This window comes from Hippopotamus amphibius, chromosome 6 (assembly GCF_030028045.1).
Source record: "Hippopotamus amphibius kiboko isolate mHipAmp2 chromosome 6, mHipAmp2.hap2, whole genome shotgun sequence".
NCBI classification, from domain to species: domain Eukaryota; kingdom Metazoa; phylum Chordata; class Mammalia; order Artiodactyla; family Hippopotamidae; genus Hippopotamus; species Hippopotamus amphibius.
Genome location: NC_080191.1, coordinates 42,184,505 through 42,201,824, shown reverse-complemented (window position 1 = coordinate 42,201,824; position 17,320 = coordinate 42,184,505). Strand labels below are relative to the sequence as shown.

The 17,320-nt window shown below is 38.6% G+C and overlaps 1 protein-coding gene across 3 annotated transcripts in view; it reads right to left on the bottom strand.

Annotated features, from left to right (window-relative positions):
• The window catches only part of PDE7B (phosphodiesterase 7B), a 331,487-nt gene that overhangs the window by 28,595 nt on the left and 285,572 nt on the right, over positions 1-17,320 (bottom strand). For all 3 annotated transcript variants that reach the window (XM_057738776.1, XM_057738775.1, XM_057738774.1), the window contains 4 exons: positions 15,616-15,679; positions 13,588-13,683; positions 11,470-11,570; positions 9,903-10,034 (listed from right to left, as the gene is read on the bottom strand). In XM_057738776.1, coding sequence (XP_057594759.1) covers positions 9,903-10,034; positions 11,470-11,570; positions 13,588-13,683; positions 15,616-15,679 — 393 coding nt within the window. The remainder of the gene's footprint in view (positions 1-9,902; positions 10,035-11,469; positions 11,571-13,587; positions 13,684-15,615; positions 15,680-17,320) is intronic.

Here is a 17,320-nt window from a genome sequence, read left to right as displayed (position 1 = left end):
GGACCTTGGGTCCCTCATTCTTTTTTTTTTTTCTTTTAGTGTGTGTGTATGTATTGGTAGATTCAACTGGGTACCTCATTCTTAATTTTGCGAAGCCCCCATGGCTGCCCGGAACTGCCAACTTCCAAACCTCTTTGATGAAGGACAGAAGCAAACTTCTACCCTTGTTTAAGTCACTAACACACGACATTACTTAAAGTTACTTTATTATCTTCCATATCATCCCAAAAGAGTTAATTAAAGGCCCTTTTCATGTCTAAATCTAGAATAATGCTTGGTTTTTGCATAAGAACCATAAAGAATTTTATAACTCTAAAAAAGAGCGAGGCAAAATCACCTTAGTAAAGTCAGAAACACATGCATAGGTGTGTGCACACACACACATTTCTTATTTCTGAGATCAACCATTGCCATCTGCTGGGAAAGACTTTCCTGGTTCTCCAGACAGAACTGATCGCTGCCTCTACTAGCTCCCCATTCCCAGCCCAAGCTTCTATCCTAGTGTCCGAAACACCTTATAACAACTTTGTTCACTGGCCTTGCTCCTACATATGAGTAATTTTCACATGTTTCTGTTCATTTAGTCTCAAAATGGTTTTGAAAAATAATGGTCTCCCTATACTTTTAAAAATTGATATCTAAAATCACAAATTTCTGTGGTAACAAAAGATATAATGTCTTGCATTTTTGTGAATATTGGTGTTTTAATATGACATTATCATATAATTCTTTTATGTATTAAATGTGTCTAAGGGAATCTAAATACCAAAGGCATTTAATGCTCATTAGTCACATGTTTAAAAAACACATGAATACTTTATTCTTTAAGTCAAAAATTTTAAATTGATCCTTTGCCCGCTACAACTTATATTTCCATTCTATTTCCCCATAGAATTTTATTTTAATGTAATGTATTTTCATGTGTGAAATTCTTTGACCATCACCCTATCATATCTCTGTGAAACAAAAATAAGTATTGATATATAAATTGAAATTTTAATTTAACACATTTTCTTAACATCAGGCTCTAAGTAGTAAATATTTTCCAGCTTGAATTTACAATGCAATTGTTATTAATACCTAATTGGTCAAAATACATGTATTTTGCAAATGTGTATATTGCAAATTTGGAAAAAATTATGCTTAAGAATAAAAAATTTTTGACAATGCATCGATTCATGAGATGACTAGGAGCATTATTGTACCTCAGTTATAGGCTATTTCCTTTAATATTTTTAGTTGTTCCTTTGGTATTTTTTCACACTGGGGCAATATACAATATTAGTGCAACTGGAGCAAGATGCACTATGCAGAATGGATAAGAGAAATTGTTTTGTACAGTGGGAACAGGGTAACTATGAAAGAGGAGTGGAGAGTAGAACTGGCTTGGCTGTCCTGCAAGCACATTCCAGGCAGGCCAGTTTAAGGAGCTGAAAAAGAATTCTGTTAGCACTATTCATGCCTGTGTGCCCCTTGGAAAGTCTTCGCGTATCCCCATGGGCACAGGTCTGGTTTGAAGCTGCTGCCACACATGATTGCCATGCGAACGAGGAGCTTATCTTATTGATCTTTGTGCACCAGTGTGTGGCGCAGTGCCATTTAAATAAGTAAATATTTGTTGATTGGATACTGAGTAATTAACTTCCAAAACCCCAAAGTTCTGTAGCTGCAAAAGTTTAAGTAACTGTAAAAGTAACAGAGTCCTGTTAATTTTTTGGTCAATATCTGATAAAAGCCAGACTTGGAATCTTCTGCTGTAAAATCCTTAGACTTAGGTAAAAGCCAAAGAGATTTTTAAAATTATTATAGCAATGGGCTCTCCCACTCTTCACTCACAGATGATCAGGATCAGGTAAATGACTCCAGAAATAACATATAGCATTTGTCAGTTGCAAGATAAATAAGAAGATCATTATAAAGAATTTTCCACAATGGTTCTCAGTCTTCATGGTGTACTCTTGATGTAGGGAAGTAAGAATGCAGTAATTAGCACAGGTACCTACTAAGTGGACAGTGCGGGTATATGCTTTCTGGTCTGTGTGCTGCTTTCTCTCACATGTCCACTCTGGGTCCCTGTGTGTACTCACTGTTGCCAATATTTCTGATTTCTCAGTGTTACTCCGGTTCTGTCTTTCTTGCTTCATGGGACCAGTTTGTGCGTCCATCCATCTATCCATCTGCTTACTCATCCAGCAAACCTTCCACCACCCAACAGATATTCACTGAATACGAGGACTGTGCCAGATGCTGAGGATATAGCAGTGGGCGAGGGAGGTGCCTAGAAGCTTGCAGACTGTGGGGCATATGGACATCTAATAAGGAAATGGCAGTCTAGAGAGATAAACATTGTGATAGGGGACGTAAGAGAGCACTGCGAAATCAGATAGGAGTGGCATGGAAGATGGGTTTTTAAAGAAAACGAAGGCTTTCAGGAGGAAGATCTGTCCAAGTTGAGATCAAAAGGGTGAGTGAGTTAGAGAGGAGTGTGAGAGTGCAGGCAGTACCGAGGAAGTGCCTTTCATGACAACAGGCAGGAGGAAGAGCATGTGTGTGTAGACCTGGAGCAAGAGTGACACTTTATATCTTTCTTCCCTGTTTTATTTATTTTTAATCGTTAGAAACGATCACTTTCTATCATACCATACATTTCACTTATTTTCTGATTCCCCTAGTAGAAAGCAGGGGTTTTTATTTGTTTTGTTCCTCTTCTGTACTGCCAGCACTTGGCACATGTACCGGCTCTGGGATTCTGAAAGCGGTTCAGACCAGATGATGCATAGACCCTGGGAGAGTGATGGTGGGAAGTGGAGCTGGAAAGCGTAGTGAGGGTCAGATCATAATGAGGCTTGTAAACTGGGTTAAGATATTTGGACTTAATCCTGAGGGCAATGGGATTTTAAGTAGGCATCTAAGGGTCACAGTTGAGTTTCAGGAAACTCATTCTGGCTATACAGGAGCAGAAGGGCTGGAGTCAGGCAAGGCTGAGTGTAGACAAGAGCACGAAAGACGTTGGTACCCTGCACTGGGGGAGGATCTGAGGGGAGTAGGCTGGGAGGTACAGGTGCTTCACAGGGAGTGGCCGGAGTTATCTTTGTCTTTCTTGAGAGGGAGGTAGCTCTGCTCCTACAGACTCACTGGCTTTCACAGCCCCTCAAAGACCAATACCAGCAAAAGGTAGATTGAAAAAAAAGAAGAAGATGCTCATCAGAAATGCTCATGGAGAACTGAACATAGGACGAGATGATACCACTTTAATAGCCATTGAAATTCCAGCACTGCTTTGGAATCCCACAGTAGGTATCCCATCTGTCTACCTTCAGAAGCAGCAGCTTAGCAATTTCACATCACCCCAGTGACAACCTGTTCTAGTGTCACAAACTCTTCATACTTGTAGTTTTATTAATAAGAATCATCTTCATTGTAAAGTTGAAAGAGTAAACATCCACCTTTGTGGCAACAAAACCTATGAGAATTTATTTTGAACAAAATAACACCCTTCAAACCTCCACTGCAAAACCTATATTTCCCCTTTTATCTGAATAATCAAGTATTATCCACCCTAAGAACAAAACAATCCCTTTGTTCTGGAATAACAACACATCTGGCATTTAATAAACCACCAACACAGGTTTTCAAATTAAATCAAGAGTCTATTTGTCAAAGAGAATCTGGCAGAGCAGATCTGCTATGATACAAAGCAGCTTTAAACTGTTGGTTTTTTCTCCTATTTATTGGAAACTTTGGTTAAAATACTCAGAATGATGTTGATAAACTGAATCTGGTGTACAAGACTCAGAGTTAATTATACCTTTTAAATCAGCGGAGGCAGGAAGACAAACAACAACAGGAACATACTCTGTGTTTTCATTTTTAATTGCTCACAAAACTGGGAAGCAAGGCTCCAGAAGATAATGAAGTCACTGAGTTCTTCCCTAACAAGCCCAGTGGGCTCCTTGGTAATGCTGCAAGGGCCCCAGCATAAGAGGTCTCAGAGGAACAGAGGCTCCTTGACTCCTAAACAAGACCTTAGCCCTTGAAGAAACTATAGTACTGCCATGTTTACTGCCTGTCGGAAGATGTCTTTCTCTTCTTTGATCTGCATCTGCAGAAGAGGGCAAGGAGCCCGGACCCTGACTGCTGTCCACGGGGCAGGCCTGTGTTCAGATCAGGGCCATGGACGTGCCCCACGCCAGCTACCTCACTGTGAACAGCAGAAACTATGGAACAGAAAATCAAATTGGAACCTCCTTTTTGCAATTTCCATTCCACTTGCTGCAGAAATTAGGAGGTTACATATAATGTTTGCAAGTGCTTGTTTGAGTAGGGGTCATAGGACCATGTGGAAGGAACACGTCTCCTGGCTCTGTCAACTTCATATTTATGGTGCAGAGTCATTAAGAATAAAAAGTGGCTAAAAATGCTGGCTCTTCTAAATGCTTGTGATAAATGACTAAGAAAAAGGATTATAAACATCTGCAAGACAAACCAAGAAGGTAATAAATACAATGTTCTATGGAACGACTAATTGTTATTTTATTCATTAGGTTGTTCTGTCACTAGTTGGACTCTTTCAAAAGGAATTAAATTTTTTATATGGTTTCTTAAAAGATATTGAATATAGCTCCCTGTGCTCTACAGTTGGTCCTTGCTGTTTATCCATTTTATTTGTAGTAGTTTGTATCTGCTAATCTCAAACTCCTAATTTGTTCCTCTCCCCATCTTTCTCTCTTTGGTAACCATGTGTGTTTTCTATGTCTGTGAGTCTGTTTCTGTTTTGTAAAGAAGTTCATTTGTATCATATTCTAGGTTTTTTAAAATAAATTTATTTATTTATTGGTTGCGTTGGGTCTTCGTTGCTGCACACGTGGTGAACGGGGGCTACTCTTCATTGCAATGCGCAAGTTTCTCATTGCAGTGGCTTCTGTTGTTGCCAAGCACATGTTCTAGGCATGCAGGCTTCAGTAGTTGTGGCACGTGGGCTCAGTAGTTGTGGTGCACAGGCTTAGTTGCTCTGCAGCATATGGGATCTTCCCAGAACAGGGATCAAACTAGTGTCCCCTGCACTGGCAGGCAGATTCTTAACCACTGCACCACCAGGGAAGTCCCTCATATTCTAGATTTTATTTATTTTTTTCTAGATTTTAAATTGAACTGAAAGCAATTGTAATAAGCAATATAGTATCTGATTTAACACTAACTTTGTGAAACTGCTGAACACATGCGTTGGAGGATTGGAGGGTGGGGGGACAGAAAATAAATTCTCCTCTGTATCTCTCACGTGCTCTTAGGCACCCTCTTAGTCCACCATGGACACCTGGACTGCTTCCAGTCTGATGGGAGAGGTGCCGGGTGGAAACGCCTTTATGATCTTCATGTTGAACTTGGGTTGGCAGTTCAGCTAGTGAGTCTGGCTCAGACAGCGCACAATAGGAGAGAGCCCTCTGACCCGGCCTTCACTCCGGCTGCCCTGGCTCTCTCTTTATCTCAGGGCAGAAGCGCAGGCTGGGCCTTATGCAATGATCTTATTTATTAGAACTAAAAGAGCACAGCCAACAAAAGGAGGGAGAGGAAGCCCTCTTCCATTTTATCTCATTTATAGTAAGTCTGGATTGTACAAAGTCACGCACAGGGTGTTCTCAAAGCCACATAATTCCTGGTACATCCTCTTGGCTAGTCTCATTGACCAAATGTGTGTGCATGTGCACGTATAGTTTTTGTTTAAATATATATGCATATACATATAAAACACAATGTAATATATATGTATATATGATTTGTACATATATTTTTTCACTCATCACAGTTCTTATTTTTTCTGGACCTATAACTCATTTTACTTTATTTATTTATTTATTTAGGTTTTAAATTCAAAAAAATTTATTTATTTTTTGGCTGCATTGGGTCTTTGTTGCTGCTTGTGGGCTTTCTCTAGTTGTGGAGAGCGGGGGCTACTCTTCATTGCTGCACATGGACTTCTCAGTGTGGTGGCTTCTCTTGTTGTGGAGCACCGGCTCTAGGCACGTGGGCTTCAGTAGTTGTGGCACGTGGGCACAGTAGTTGTGGCTCGTGGGCTCTAGAGCGCAGGCTTAGAAGTTGTAGCCCATGGGCTTAGTTGCAGCCCATGGGCTTAGTTGCTCCGCGGCATGTGGGATCTTCCTGGTCCAGGGCTCAAACCCGTGTCCCTGGCATTGGCAGGCGGATTCTTAACCACTGCACCACGAGGAAGTCCCTATAACTCACTTTAAAATATGAGTATAAGTTATGGATCCTCTCCCTAGAAAAATGTGTATAGGTACATCGTCTGAAAATCTGCATATAGTTTCCTGAAAGTTCATTTATGTCTCAACCAACGAACTCTTGGTAGGCTAAAAGGCTAGAATCTGTCGCATATTGCAAAGGTTTTTAAATATCATGTGTCGCTAACGGTCTTGCTGAGTTGATGTTTTATATAACACAATTTTTTTCTCTTGAAATTGAAAACCTAAAGAGTTATGCCAGTTCCTCATTGACAACACAATGCAGAATGAAGATTTTCTGACCCAGGTCATATTCCGTACAGCTAATCTACAGTGTCTACAAAAGAGAGAATACACACTTCACCATAACATGCTCAAATCACTGAACTGAGAGTAGGGGCCATTCATGACAGGACTATGCTCAGCTCAAGGCCATGGAAACAGTCCATTTGCAGCTACTCTGGAGTTGTGGGTTTTCATCCCCAAAGTACACCAGCTTGTGCTGCCTTTGGTGCCGCACTCTCTGCCCTGCAACTCAAAATGTTACTCACACTTCAAGGCCCAGTTTACATCACTCTTCCTCCATGAGGGTTTTTTTGTTTGGGGGTTTTAAAATTTTTTTTATTTTTTTATTTCCAGAAAGCATCTGCAGAATCAATTTCTGCTTTGCCTCTGTCTTCCTATCACATTTTGTTTGTAGCTAGCTACTGTAGAGTACTTAGCAAAGGCTCTCCCACTTTAAGCTACTTATCTATAACCCTCCTGTCTCCCTCACTGCGATAGGAGGACCTGCAGGAGAGCTCTTAGTTTCCTGTACATCGTCGGTGATCAGGATGAATTGTAGAGACTGTATGTAGAGTGATTAGGCATTCTGGCTCTGGAGAAAAAGTCTTTAGCTCTCATGCCAGCTCTGCCATTAATTAGCTGTTTATTTTCAGGAAAACCCACTTGAATTTCCTAATAACAATTTTCTTCTTTCTGGAAGATAGGTATGATGATAGTACCCACCTAACTGGGCTATTGTGAAGATTAAATAATATAATAGATAAAATCATTTAGCCCAGTGTTTGAATCATAGTGTTCAGTAAAGATTAGTTATACAATTCATTGAGCTGAATTTTAAAGGGAATTTTCTTTATCTCTTTGGACTTCCTTCATGTAGTTAATAAGAATGGTATATAGCCAAATGTAAAAGCCATCATATTTTTTTTTGGATAAAATTAAGATCTCATATCATTTTCAGGTCCTCTTAACAATTTTTTACTTTTAATATGTAAAGTCCCAACTTGGCTGATAAAAGTTTCATCTTTTATACTAGCCAGATCTAGGATTTTGAAAGTATCTTTAAGACATTAAGTGACACTGGTTGGCCTTCAACATTGTTCCTAAAACTTAAAGTCACGGATCTACAGCCTCCAAGACAGCCTAAGACCATTCGAGCAGGGGACTGATGAAGATAGTCTCTTGAACGTGGTTTTTGAGTCCTATATGCCAACTTCTGTCTAGTTATTATCAAAAGAATCCTCTTTCCTATTGAGGATCAGGCCAGACAGTTCAGATGGAAAAATTCACTGCTTAGAAAAAAAATAATAGCTCACTTTATTGTTGTAACATCTTTGGATACAAAGAACAGCATGAGTAAATTTACTCTTCAGAAGCTTTAAAAATGTTGTTTCTGTGTATGTACATGGAGATATATATGTATCCTTCAGCTAACTCCTCTAACCTTTGGCAAGCTGGGATTAAATTTTCTTGGATTTTGCACATTTTGAGCATCTGAGTTTGAACCAATGTCCAAGGGCAAGGATTGTATTTTATTTACCTTTGTACCCTTAGATCCTAGTATTTCATCTGATGCATGCAATAAATAGTTGCTAGTTCAAAATATACAAGACTGTATGTTGTGCTGAAAAGGCTGCAAAATTTGGTTATATTAGAATGTTTATTTTTAACAAAGAGATTAAATACTATTAAAGATTATCTGTGCTTCAAAAGTTTGAGTAAGGAATCCATTTTTTTGAAAACATTTTTAGTATCTGAACAAGATAGATGGCAGTATCTTGCTTTTGAGACTCAATTTTTGTTAATTAGCAGTGAGTAGTTAATTAATGAAATTCTATATTCTTGTTCTTTACATCTTTAATGTCTGGCATATTTCTTTCTGACTTGTCTAAATGTGCATTCATTACCTGTTTTAGATATACTACATGACAAAGCACAGTTTTATGATCCTTATCTTTAGGTACAAATCAGTCAGTAGCAGTAGATACTCAAACTCCATTGATGTGATTTATCTGATGATGAGAAATTAGAACTAGGTAAGCATTTATATTATATGGAAGTAGATCAAGTAGCCAGTCTTGTTGCTGGATTTTCTTTGTTTAATTAAAGACATTTGAAAAGTCAGAATTAAAACATGACAGGACTAGAAAATTCATTTGGGAGCTCTCAGTTCAGTCGTTCATTTATTTTCCCCGGTCAAACTTTTATGTTTTTCCCAAACAATACGTTTACCTTCTGAGATGGTTTAGAAGCTCATTTTCTTTGTTTTCATTTTCTTTGTGTAGTTTTCAGCTCATCATCAAAAGTTTTCCTAAATTCTGGTCATTTCTCTCCCAGCTGCAGGTGCTGGCTGACAGCCCAAGAGAGCCCTGTGCTGAAATAAGTACCAGGGGATCCATAAACCTTGGACTGCCCCTTCCTACCTGGACCAAAAGCTAATGGACTGGATGGAAAAAAAAAGCTTTGTTTCATGTTCCAGTTGTACTTCACTGGAAATAAATTCTTCCTCAAGCTGCACCATCTTGTAGAGTGCCACTGTTTTATGGGAATCCTTCAGAAATTCTTCCTGCACTGATTTTTATCAAAAGATCGACTAAAATTGAGATCAATGACTCCCTTGCATGCAATGATTTTGCTAATGACAACCAAAGGTCTCCCAAAAACCATGCTGAAAATTCTGAGAATAATTCATTTATGATATAGGGTTATAATATCTGAAGTAGTATCACAGATAAGAGTTCTTTGGGCCAAACTACTTGTGCTTCTGAACTATTTTATAACAACAAAATATGCCTGTTGTCTTCGATAGCATACTCTGACTCAGAGGCCAAAAAAGTTCAGAAATTGTCCTAGAGAATATAGCCAATATTTTATAATAACTATAAATGAAGAATAATCTGTAAGATTTTCAAATCACTATATTGTATATCTGGAGCTAATGTAATATTGTAAGTCAACTGTACTTCAATAAAAAAATAAAAATATGATTAAAAAAAGAAATGGCTCTAGAGACATAAATCTGAATTAGGATTGCACCTGGGAAGTATCATTCATAGACGTTCTACAAGGACTGGCTTTAACTGGCCACTATATATTAGATGGTTCCCATGGAGACAGATAGTCCTGAGACCGTAGACTCAGGAATCCTGTTTGACTTAGGACAATTTCAAACCTCTTTTGGAGCAAATTGAATCCCTTGGATATCCTTGTAAACCAATTTAATCTTCCCTGGAGGATATTCTGGACCTATTTCAAACCCACACTCTTTGGCTGTGGGCATCATTGAGGCTGATCCTGTATGAAGGTTGTCTCCAAGGGTGAGATTCAGGCTCCAGCACTGGGCCTGAAACAGTTAACCACATTGTATCATGTTGGCTCCCTTACCTGATATAGGTTGGCGAGGTGATGGTTCGTTTTGATCAAAAATGGCTGGTTCACCCCTGGGTGGTCAACATCGTGGGCTGCTGCAGCCAGTAGTCCAAGCATGATGTCCAGAGGCGTGAGGAAGCTGGCGAGCTATTAAAGAATCAAATTGGGAGATTGATTGGTGTGTTTCCAAAAATACGTTAGCGTCTATTTTGGCTAAATCACACTGAGTGAATCATTATAGTATTGTTCAGGCCTTTCATCCAGACCTTAACCTTCTGGAGTGGTCAATAAGGTAATGGTTCCATGGAATCACAGGAAACAAGAAAGGACTGTGAGGAAAGCAATTAAGCAACTCAAATTGTGTAGCTCATCCAGGTGGCCTCCTCTTCTTGCTGCTAGTCTGTCTTGTTTTGTTGTCGTAGTAGTATTACCTGTTGGCAACACTCCTCTATAGTGGGCGGGGAGAAGGCAGAGTCTAAAATCAGACTTGCTCCTGGAAAAGCTGTAAGTGAAGGAAAACGCTGAAGCCAAAGTGATGGAAAAAAATCACTTGTGTATTTCAACCATCCAAAATATCATTGCTACTTCTTCGAATATGCAATCAACAGTGGGCTGAATTGCAAAATTTGCATATTTCTTCAACATGTAATCAATAAAGTGGGGGAATGTGTGAGAATCTGTCATTTTTTTTTTTTTTTTGGTTAGCTAGGAAAACAAGCAGGAAGTTAGGAATCTAGTGCTAAATTGAAATATACAACTGTGAGATCTATTATGATTTTCAAATTACTTAGGCATTAAATAACAAAACTTTTAATGTCTTTGGGATATTTTATAAGGATGAGGCATATGCAGTTTTGTCTTGGGAATGCCTATCTGGCATCTGTATATTTAGTGGTTGATGTTAAAACTGATTGAACTAAACAGAGTCTTGGACGGAGATATCATTTTCCAAAAACCCTAAGAAAACTCATCCTGTATGTTATACCAGCTAGATTTTATATGGTTAAGAAATGCCTAGGTTTTGAGTAACAAGCATTATTACCATTTTCTAAATTTTGGATTAATATATTGCATATGGGCATATTTTTAAAGAGGTTTTTGATGTTCACAATTTCTCTTGGGCCAGAATCAGGATGCTTAGTTGCCTCAGTATGAAATGGAGCTTGAGTCTTGAGGAGTTTTCATTCTGTTTGTTGATCAAAAACCACAAGGTGGGAGACTTTTCCTAGAAAAGTTCAGTGATGGTACTGTTTGTGGCAAAGTTTCAAGGCAAAAGCAGCTAACTTTTGTGACTGTTGAAGATATCTAAGATGTAGATTGTCATAGAGAGGGTTGTTTTTGTCCTAATGCAGCCCTGAAAATATATAAATTATGAAACAGAACCTCTGAAAACTTACATCATCTTTCATGACTATTATACAGTTTTCAGGGTTGATACTGAAACCTTAATATAAACAATTTGTATTTATGCTATAAATTGACCCATAACCCAGTTGCTCTGATATGTCAGGTGATTTGTGACCTGGCAGGCAGTTTGCATGGAATTTCCAGATGGCCGAGGAGGCAGCAGGTCTTGCCTTACCTTTGGCTCCTTTAGGTAGCAGTGCATGGCCTGGGTGACGTCGGCCGCGTGAACAGCATTGTGGTACGGGTTTTGGCTGTGGTAATCTTCTTGAACCATGACTAGGAGGTAAACAGATAACTCAGTCAGCTAAAAACAAAACACAAAGGACACACTAGCTCAGACATTTTGAGGGTCCCTTTTGCTTAAAAATGGCCATGTCTCCAAAATGCTCAGCCTGGGGATGCTTTAGAAATGAATGTGGTTTGCCAGCTTGGCAGTTCTACTGGGTTGATTTTAGTGGAGAGGAGAGGGAGGGAAGAGGGAAGAAGGGGTAAAAGGACTTGTGAGGCCCTTGGGATTCCTCACCACCTTCATAAATCACCCCTTTCTGGCATTCATGAAGGCTCTCATTCATTGGAAAAATAAATATGTAGGCAAAGGCCAACTTTATTTCACACTATAGTTTAATTATTTAAGTTTGCTAATATGAGTAATATGCCATAAAAGAGGTTTTCTTTTAAAGAGCCCTACTCTCATCCAAAGATCGCTTAAATAACAAATACTGACCAAGGCAAATCTGGGGATTCTTCAGGCAGAAATTCATTGATCCACCTGAGGAATCCTTGGATTTATTTCTATCTTATTCAGATTAAATGATCATCTTTCATGCCTTTCCAATCTAGGGACCAGAGTGCTCTTGGAATCAAATAGAGACATAAGGAAGGCAATTTGAGTTTGCTGTTTACAGAAGCCCCTTGCCTGCTTCAGCTAATAACCAAGGCAATATCTAGGGTGCAATGTATTCAGTGTGTGTAGAATGTCCTGATTTGCAAGTGTGGCCATGTCCTCTCAACCCAGCTATGACTCTGGCTCTGGATTCAGGTGTTATTTCTGTCATTGAAACTTTCCCTTTTTCACATGTACTGTGGATGCATACATGTTCAAAGTACCTGCATTCTCCCTCTTTAGACATATCAACATTTCTTGGCTCTATTCATAGCTATTACTTTGTTCAATCAGTCTGAACACAATTAGCTTGAGGCTGTGTTTCTGGAATGAGCCATGTTCTGGCTGGCTTCCCATATTTCTGTTGTGCCACGTGTACCTTTTATTCAGCAAGTTTATTTAACAATTATGTGAGCCCTGGCTCTATTACCTATCTGTATGGGGCAAGTTATTCAATCAAAATTTTCCTCCGTTTCCTTGTCTATAAAATGGGGATAACAACAGCTCTGATCTCAGAGATGCTGTAGGGATGAAATGTGTTGATATATGCAAGTTCTTAGAAGACTTTCTAACACATGCAAACACCATGTAAGCCTGGTGGTTGCTGCTTCTATTATCACCATCACCATTATTTTACTCTTCATGTATCAAGTGAGCTTCCAAATTCAAAGCACTGCCATGTGGCAAGTCAAAGAAGCCAGGAACATGCTAAGAAGCAGAGGAAAGTTATTTGGTGATTAAAAATGTGCCCTGGATAATTCACTGGAAGATAAATAAGAATATGCATGAAGTCAAATGAGAGCTGGGGCTGCTTTTTGATGAAGAGTGATGGTGGGGTTGAGTGGAAAGATGGTGGGCTTTCAAATCAGACAGACTTGGGCTTGGACTGAGGCTCTGCCAATTACACTTTACTGACATTGAGCAAGTTACAGAACCTCTTTGTACTTCTCCTTAACCATGGGCCAAACAGTGATAATGGCCAATTTGCAGGGTTGTTGAAACTGTTAGAGATAACAGAGCAAAAGCACCCTGCATACAGTGGGTGCCACACACATGGTAGTTCTTATCATTAAAAAAAAGCCTGGTGAATATTTCAGCAACTTATGTTCAGAGTGGCATTATTTGAGGAGGGCTTTGCTGGGGTCTTGTTAGTATGTGAGCAGATCAGTAACTTCTGTAACTGTGATGGTTGTCTTACATGGCCTTTACCTATTTTAGACATAACTGATCAGGCAAGCATTTTTTTCAGTGATTTAAATACACTTTTTTTAAAATTAAGATGAGATAATTTAAGACTAATATGACGTCTTCATCTACCATGCTTTGGCTCTTGCCACTTTGTATTAAAGGATATTGTAGGCTGCCATTATTCATGGACAAGGGGGTAGAAATACAGAAAAAAGGACTTACCTAAAAACCTGTGTAAGGTCACCATATCTAACTGGAAATGCTGAATGAGTCCATGGGTGTTGAAGAGGTGGCAAAGCAGTGTTACCAGGCTGTTTCCTATAGGAAAACAGTCACCTGTTTTAGTTCATTTTCATCATAATTAAAATATCAAGATGGACAATAGGATCCAAAGTTTCACTAATGAAAGTTCTCTGATAAGATCATTTCTTTTCCCCTTTAGATTTAAAATTATTCAAGTATAAAGGATATTATTACTATGATCTGGTCCCATATTTTCTCTTCTCATTCAAGTAAAAGTACCTCAGATCTTTCTCCCTAGACCATAGGCAATGAAAATGTTAAGAGTTAAAAGGAGTCTGCCTACTGCAGTATCAGGGACACATATGTGTGTGTGTGTGTGTGAGTGTGTGTGTGTTTGTATGGTTATTTTTTCAAAGACACCGTTTAATGGTCACCTGAAATGTGTCTTAAGTTGCTTCCAATTGACTCTTACATTTACAAGGGTATCTAGGCCACTATATTGCCTATTCTTCCTTTGGAAAATCAACCAAGAAGAAATTTGATTGTCAGATATTTTATAACTCAAGCCAGCAGAGGAGCAAAACTGAGGCTACAATAACTTGCAAGCATTCAAGAAATATTATTCGTCAGAGAATAGAATTTTGAATATTAAAAGCATTATAGAGTTTATGAAAGACTTTGAGATGTACCAAGAAGATGACTGGATGTCTTAACTAGAAAACTAGGTGTGGCCTAAGCACACTCTTCCAGGGTACCTGATTCTATGTGCTTCTGCAGCTTTCATCATCTTTGACCTGTTTCACAACAATCAAAGTTGTAGATAACTGATATTATTACAGATGATTCTTGTCCATATACATGCAAATGAAATTAATGAGGTGGAAATAAAATTGATTTCCCCTACCCAGTTTTCCAGCTATTTACAAACTCATTTCAGCACTTCTCACTGCTTTTATATATATGGCTCTGAATATTCCTTTGAATTAGCTGTAACATTTTAATGAATATCTAATTAATTGAGTTAAATAAAATCATTGATGTGCTCACTTCATGTTTTTATGAGTCACAGTTATACTCTCTCTTTAAAAAATACCATTGAACAAATTCTTTTGTTCATGGTTAATTTCGTGTACTGGTCCCCATCTCTCAACTGATTTGAGCAAAGTGAAACACAAGATTATAAGAGACAGCCCTATATGGTCTAGTTAGCGTTCCACAGTGTAAAGCTCAGTTTCATGATCTTAGGCTGTATCTCTCTCCACTGTGTGTTGTTTGTCAGTAATAGAATGGTGAGAAAACCATTTGTAATGACTTAAAACACAAGCCTGTAGATGGTCAGAAATATGAAGGTCAGTATTAAACGTGACATCATTCACTGGCTCCCAATTATCAGTGTTTATTTAATGGGCAGATGAAAATATAATAGGATTTTATTGTTTTCTTAAGGGAAGCCTCTATAGGCACAAAAATTTAAAAAGCGGAAATGATAAGAATGCCTGCTTTTCCCTTCAGCTGCAGCCTAAGCTTTTACACTCTATCCTCAGCAATTGTTTTCTTTTCATGATGCCAAACATATCTGAACAATACCTGCAACAGGGCAGACTTGCTCACTTAATAAAAGTGCAAAACCATTGGCCCAGTAAGTGTCAGGATTTATCGGATGTGCTTTTACGTTTCTAGTTTTCATTGACTAACAGTGAACTCCCTCCTTTTGCATGTGGCCAAAGTATTCTGCAAGGAAAGAATCTAATCTGTGGTCTCCAAGTTTCTTTGGAATCATCAAGACCAGAAGGAAACTGTCTTAAGATTTGAAGTCCAAATTCAACACTTCTTCTTCATTTGAACTAATTTTCCCTCGCCCCGGTCCTTCTTGAGTGGCTGTAGATTTATGAATGCGGGAAAAGAAAGAAAAAAGAATAACAGTATCTAAAAATAAATTTTGTTTTTCACGAAATTAATCCCACTTTACGGTGTATATTTTAGTGAGAATTCTTTTGGGTGACTTACCATTTGTCAAGCGATCAAACAAGAAAATGTCAAAATCCCACATTCCCACTTTGGAGAGCATATGCTGAAAAGACAAACCAAAAATAGCACTCACATGAGTCATATCGGAGATGCAAACATTTACTCTGAGATGTTGTGAATCGAACAATTAAACAGTTGAAAATAGTAGCATATTACTATGTATGTTCAACTGGTTTGTAGTAAAACAAATCTTACTCTGCACCCTAATAACAGCAGTGTTAAAGGGACAGGCTCCAGAGACAGACTGCCACATCTTATGTCAGTCGCATCCCTTACTGGCTGTGGTACCTTGGGCAAGTTCCTTAACTTCTCTGTACCTCAGTTTCCTAATTTGAAAAATGTAGTGATAACACTATGTTGCTTCAGAGTGTTGCTGTGAAGATGAAATAAGGTAATATATGTAAAGTGCTTAGAACAATGCGTGTACTTAGTAAGAAAACATGATAGATATCTGTTAAAATTGTAGGTCCGTGAAGTCTCTACATCACAAATGCTATGCACTTAGGGGAGGAGGTTTACAGTAAATTAAAAAAAAAAAAAGGAAATCTAGGTGATTGATGAGCACACTAGTCTGCTCCATGCGGACTAAATGTGAAATTAACCACTGTAACAGACAGGAAACTGAAGCATGGGCAATTGAAAATATTGGGTAATTTAAAGACCTACTGTCCAACGTGGACTCACTGTCCTGTTTCCCTTTCCTTTTTAACAATACCTCCAGCTTAGAATTAGATGGTGCTAACTCCGAGACACAAAGTTGCGCATGCTGATTCCAGCCTCACTGTAGCTCCTGCGACTGCCTCCCTCTCCCTTCATAGGCGCTGCTTCTGGTAAGGACCAGCTCACTCTCCCCTACTTGCCCTTGAGTGGTCTCCCTGCGTCTTTTGATAAAATCCAGAGGCCTCATCATGGCACACAAAGACCTTCAGAACAGCATCAGAAAAATGAAGGGATAGTAGGTTTTGGAGAAGTCTAGTTTGCGTGAGTTTTTATCCAAGTCACACAATTCTAAAAGGCAGAGCCAAAATTTGATCTCTCATAGCCTGACCTCTGGTCTGTTGTTCTTTCTACATCTCAGTGTTGTCTTTCTTGAGAGGTCCCCTCCCCGCCCCCCACCAGGAGAATTCTCTGTCACGGATGCTCCAGTGCTGGGAGGTTAGCCTTGTTCTCCTCCTCTCACCAAGTGAAACAACCAACCAACCAATCAACCATTTATTCAATCTCAGACCTTGGGCTGTTAGAAGGAGTGACATTTGTTTTCTTTTTGTAGACCTAATGTTGGGAATTAGTTCTTCTAACATTAATTACTGCTTATTTCTTAATAGTATATACCATTAGAATATATTTCTTAATTGCATATAGACAGCATAATATTACTTATCATAGGAACTATATTATCTTTGACTTTTGTTTAAACTGAGGCAGTTCATTTCTGAAATTTAAATACCTTTGGGAGTTTGGGCTAGAGATAACCTTTGCACTTTTTTTAGATTGTCATGCATTAGATCTCTGCTCTCTGTAGGATCAATGCGTTGAAAAAATAGTTGTCAAATTAGCAAAAATTATTTGAATAAATTAAAAGCTATAAAAAAGACAGTGCATTATATTGATAGCCTAAAGTGGAATTAAGAGTTGATAATTGCTGGGTTAATTTCAGGGTAACTATTACGCTGAGATAATTCAA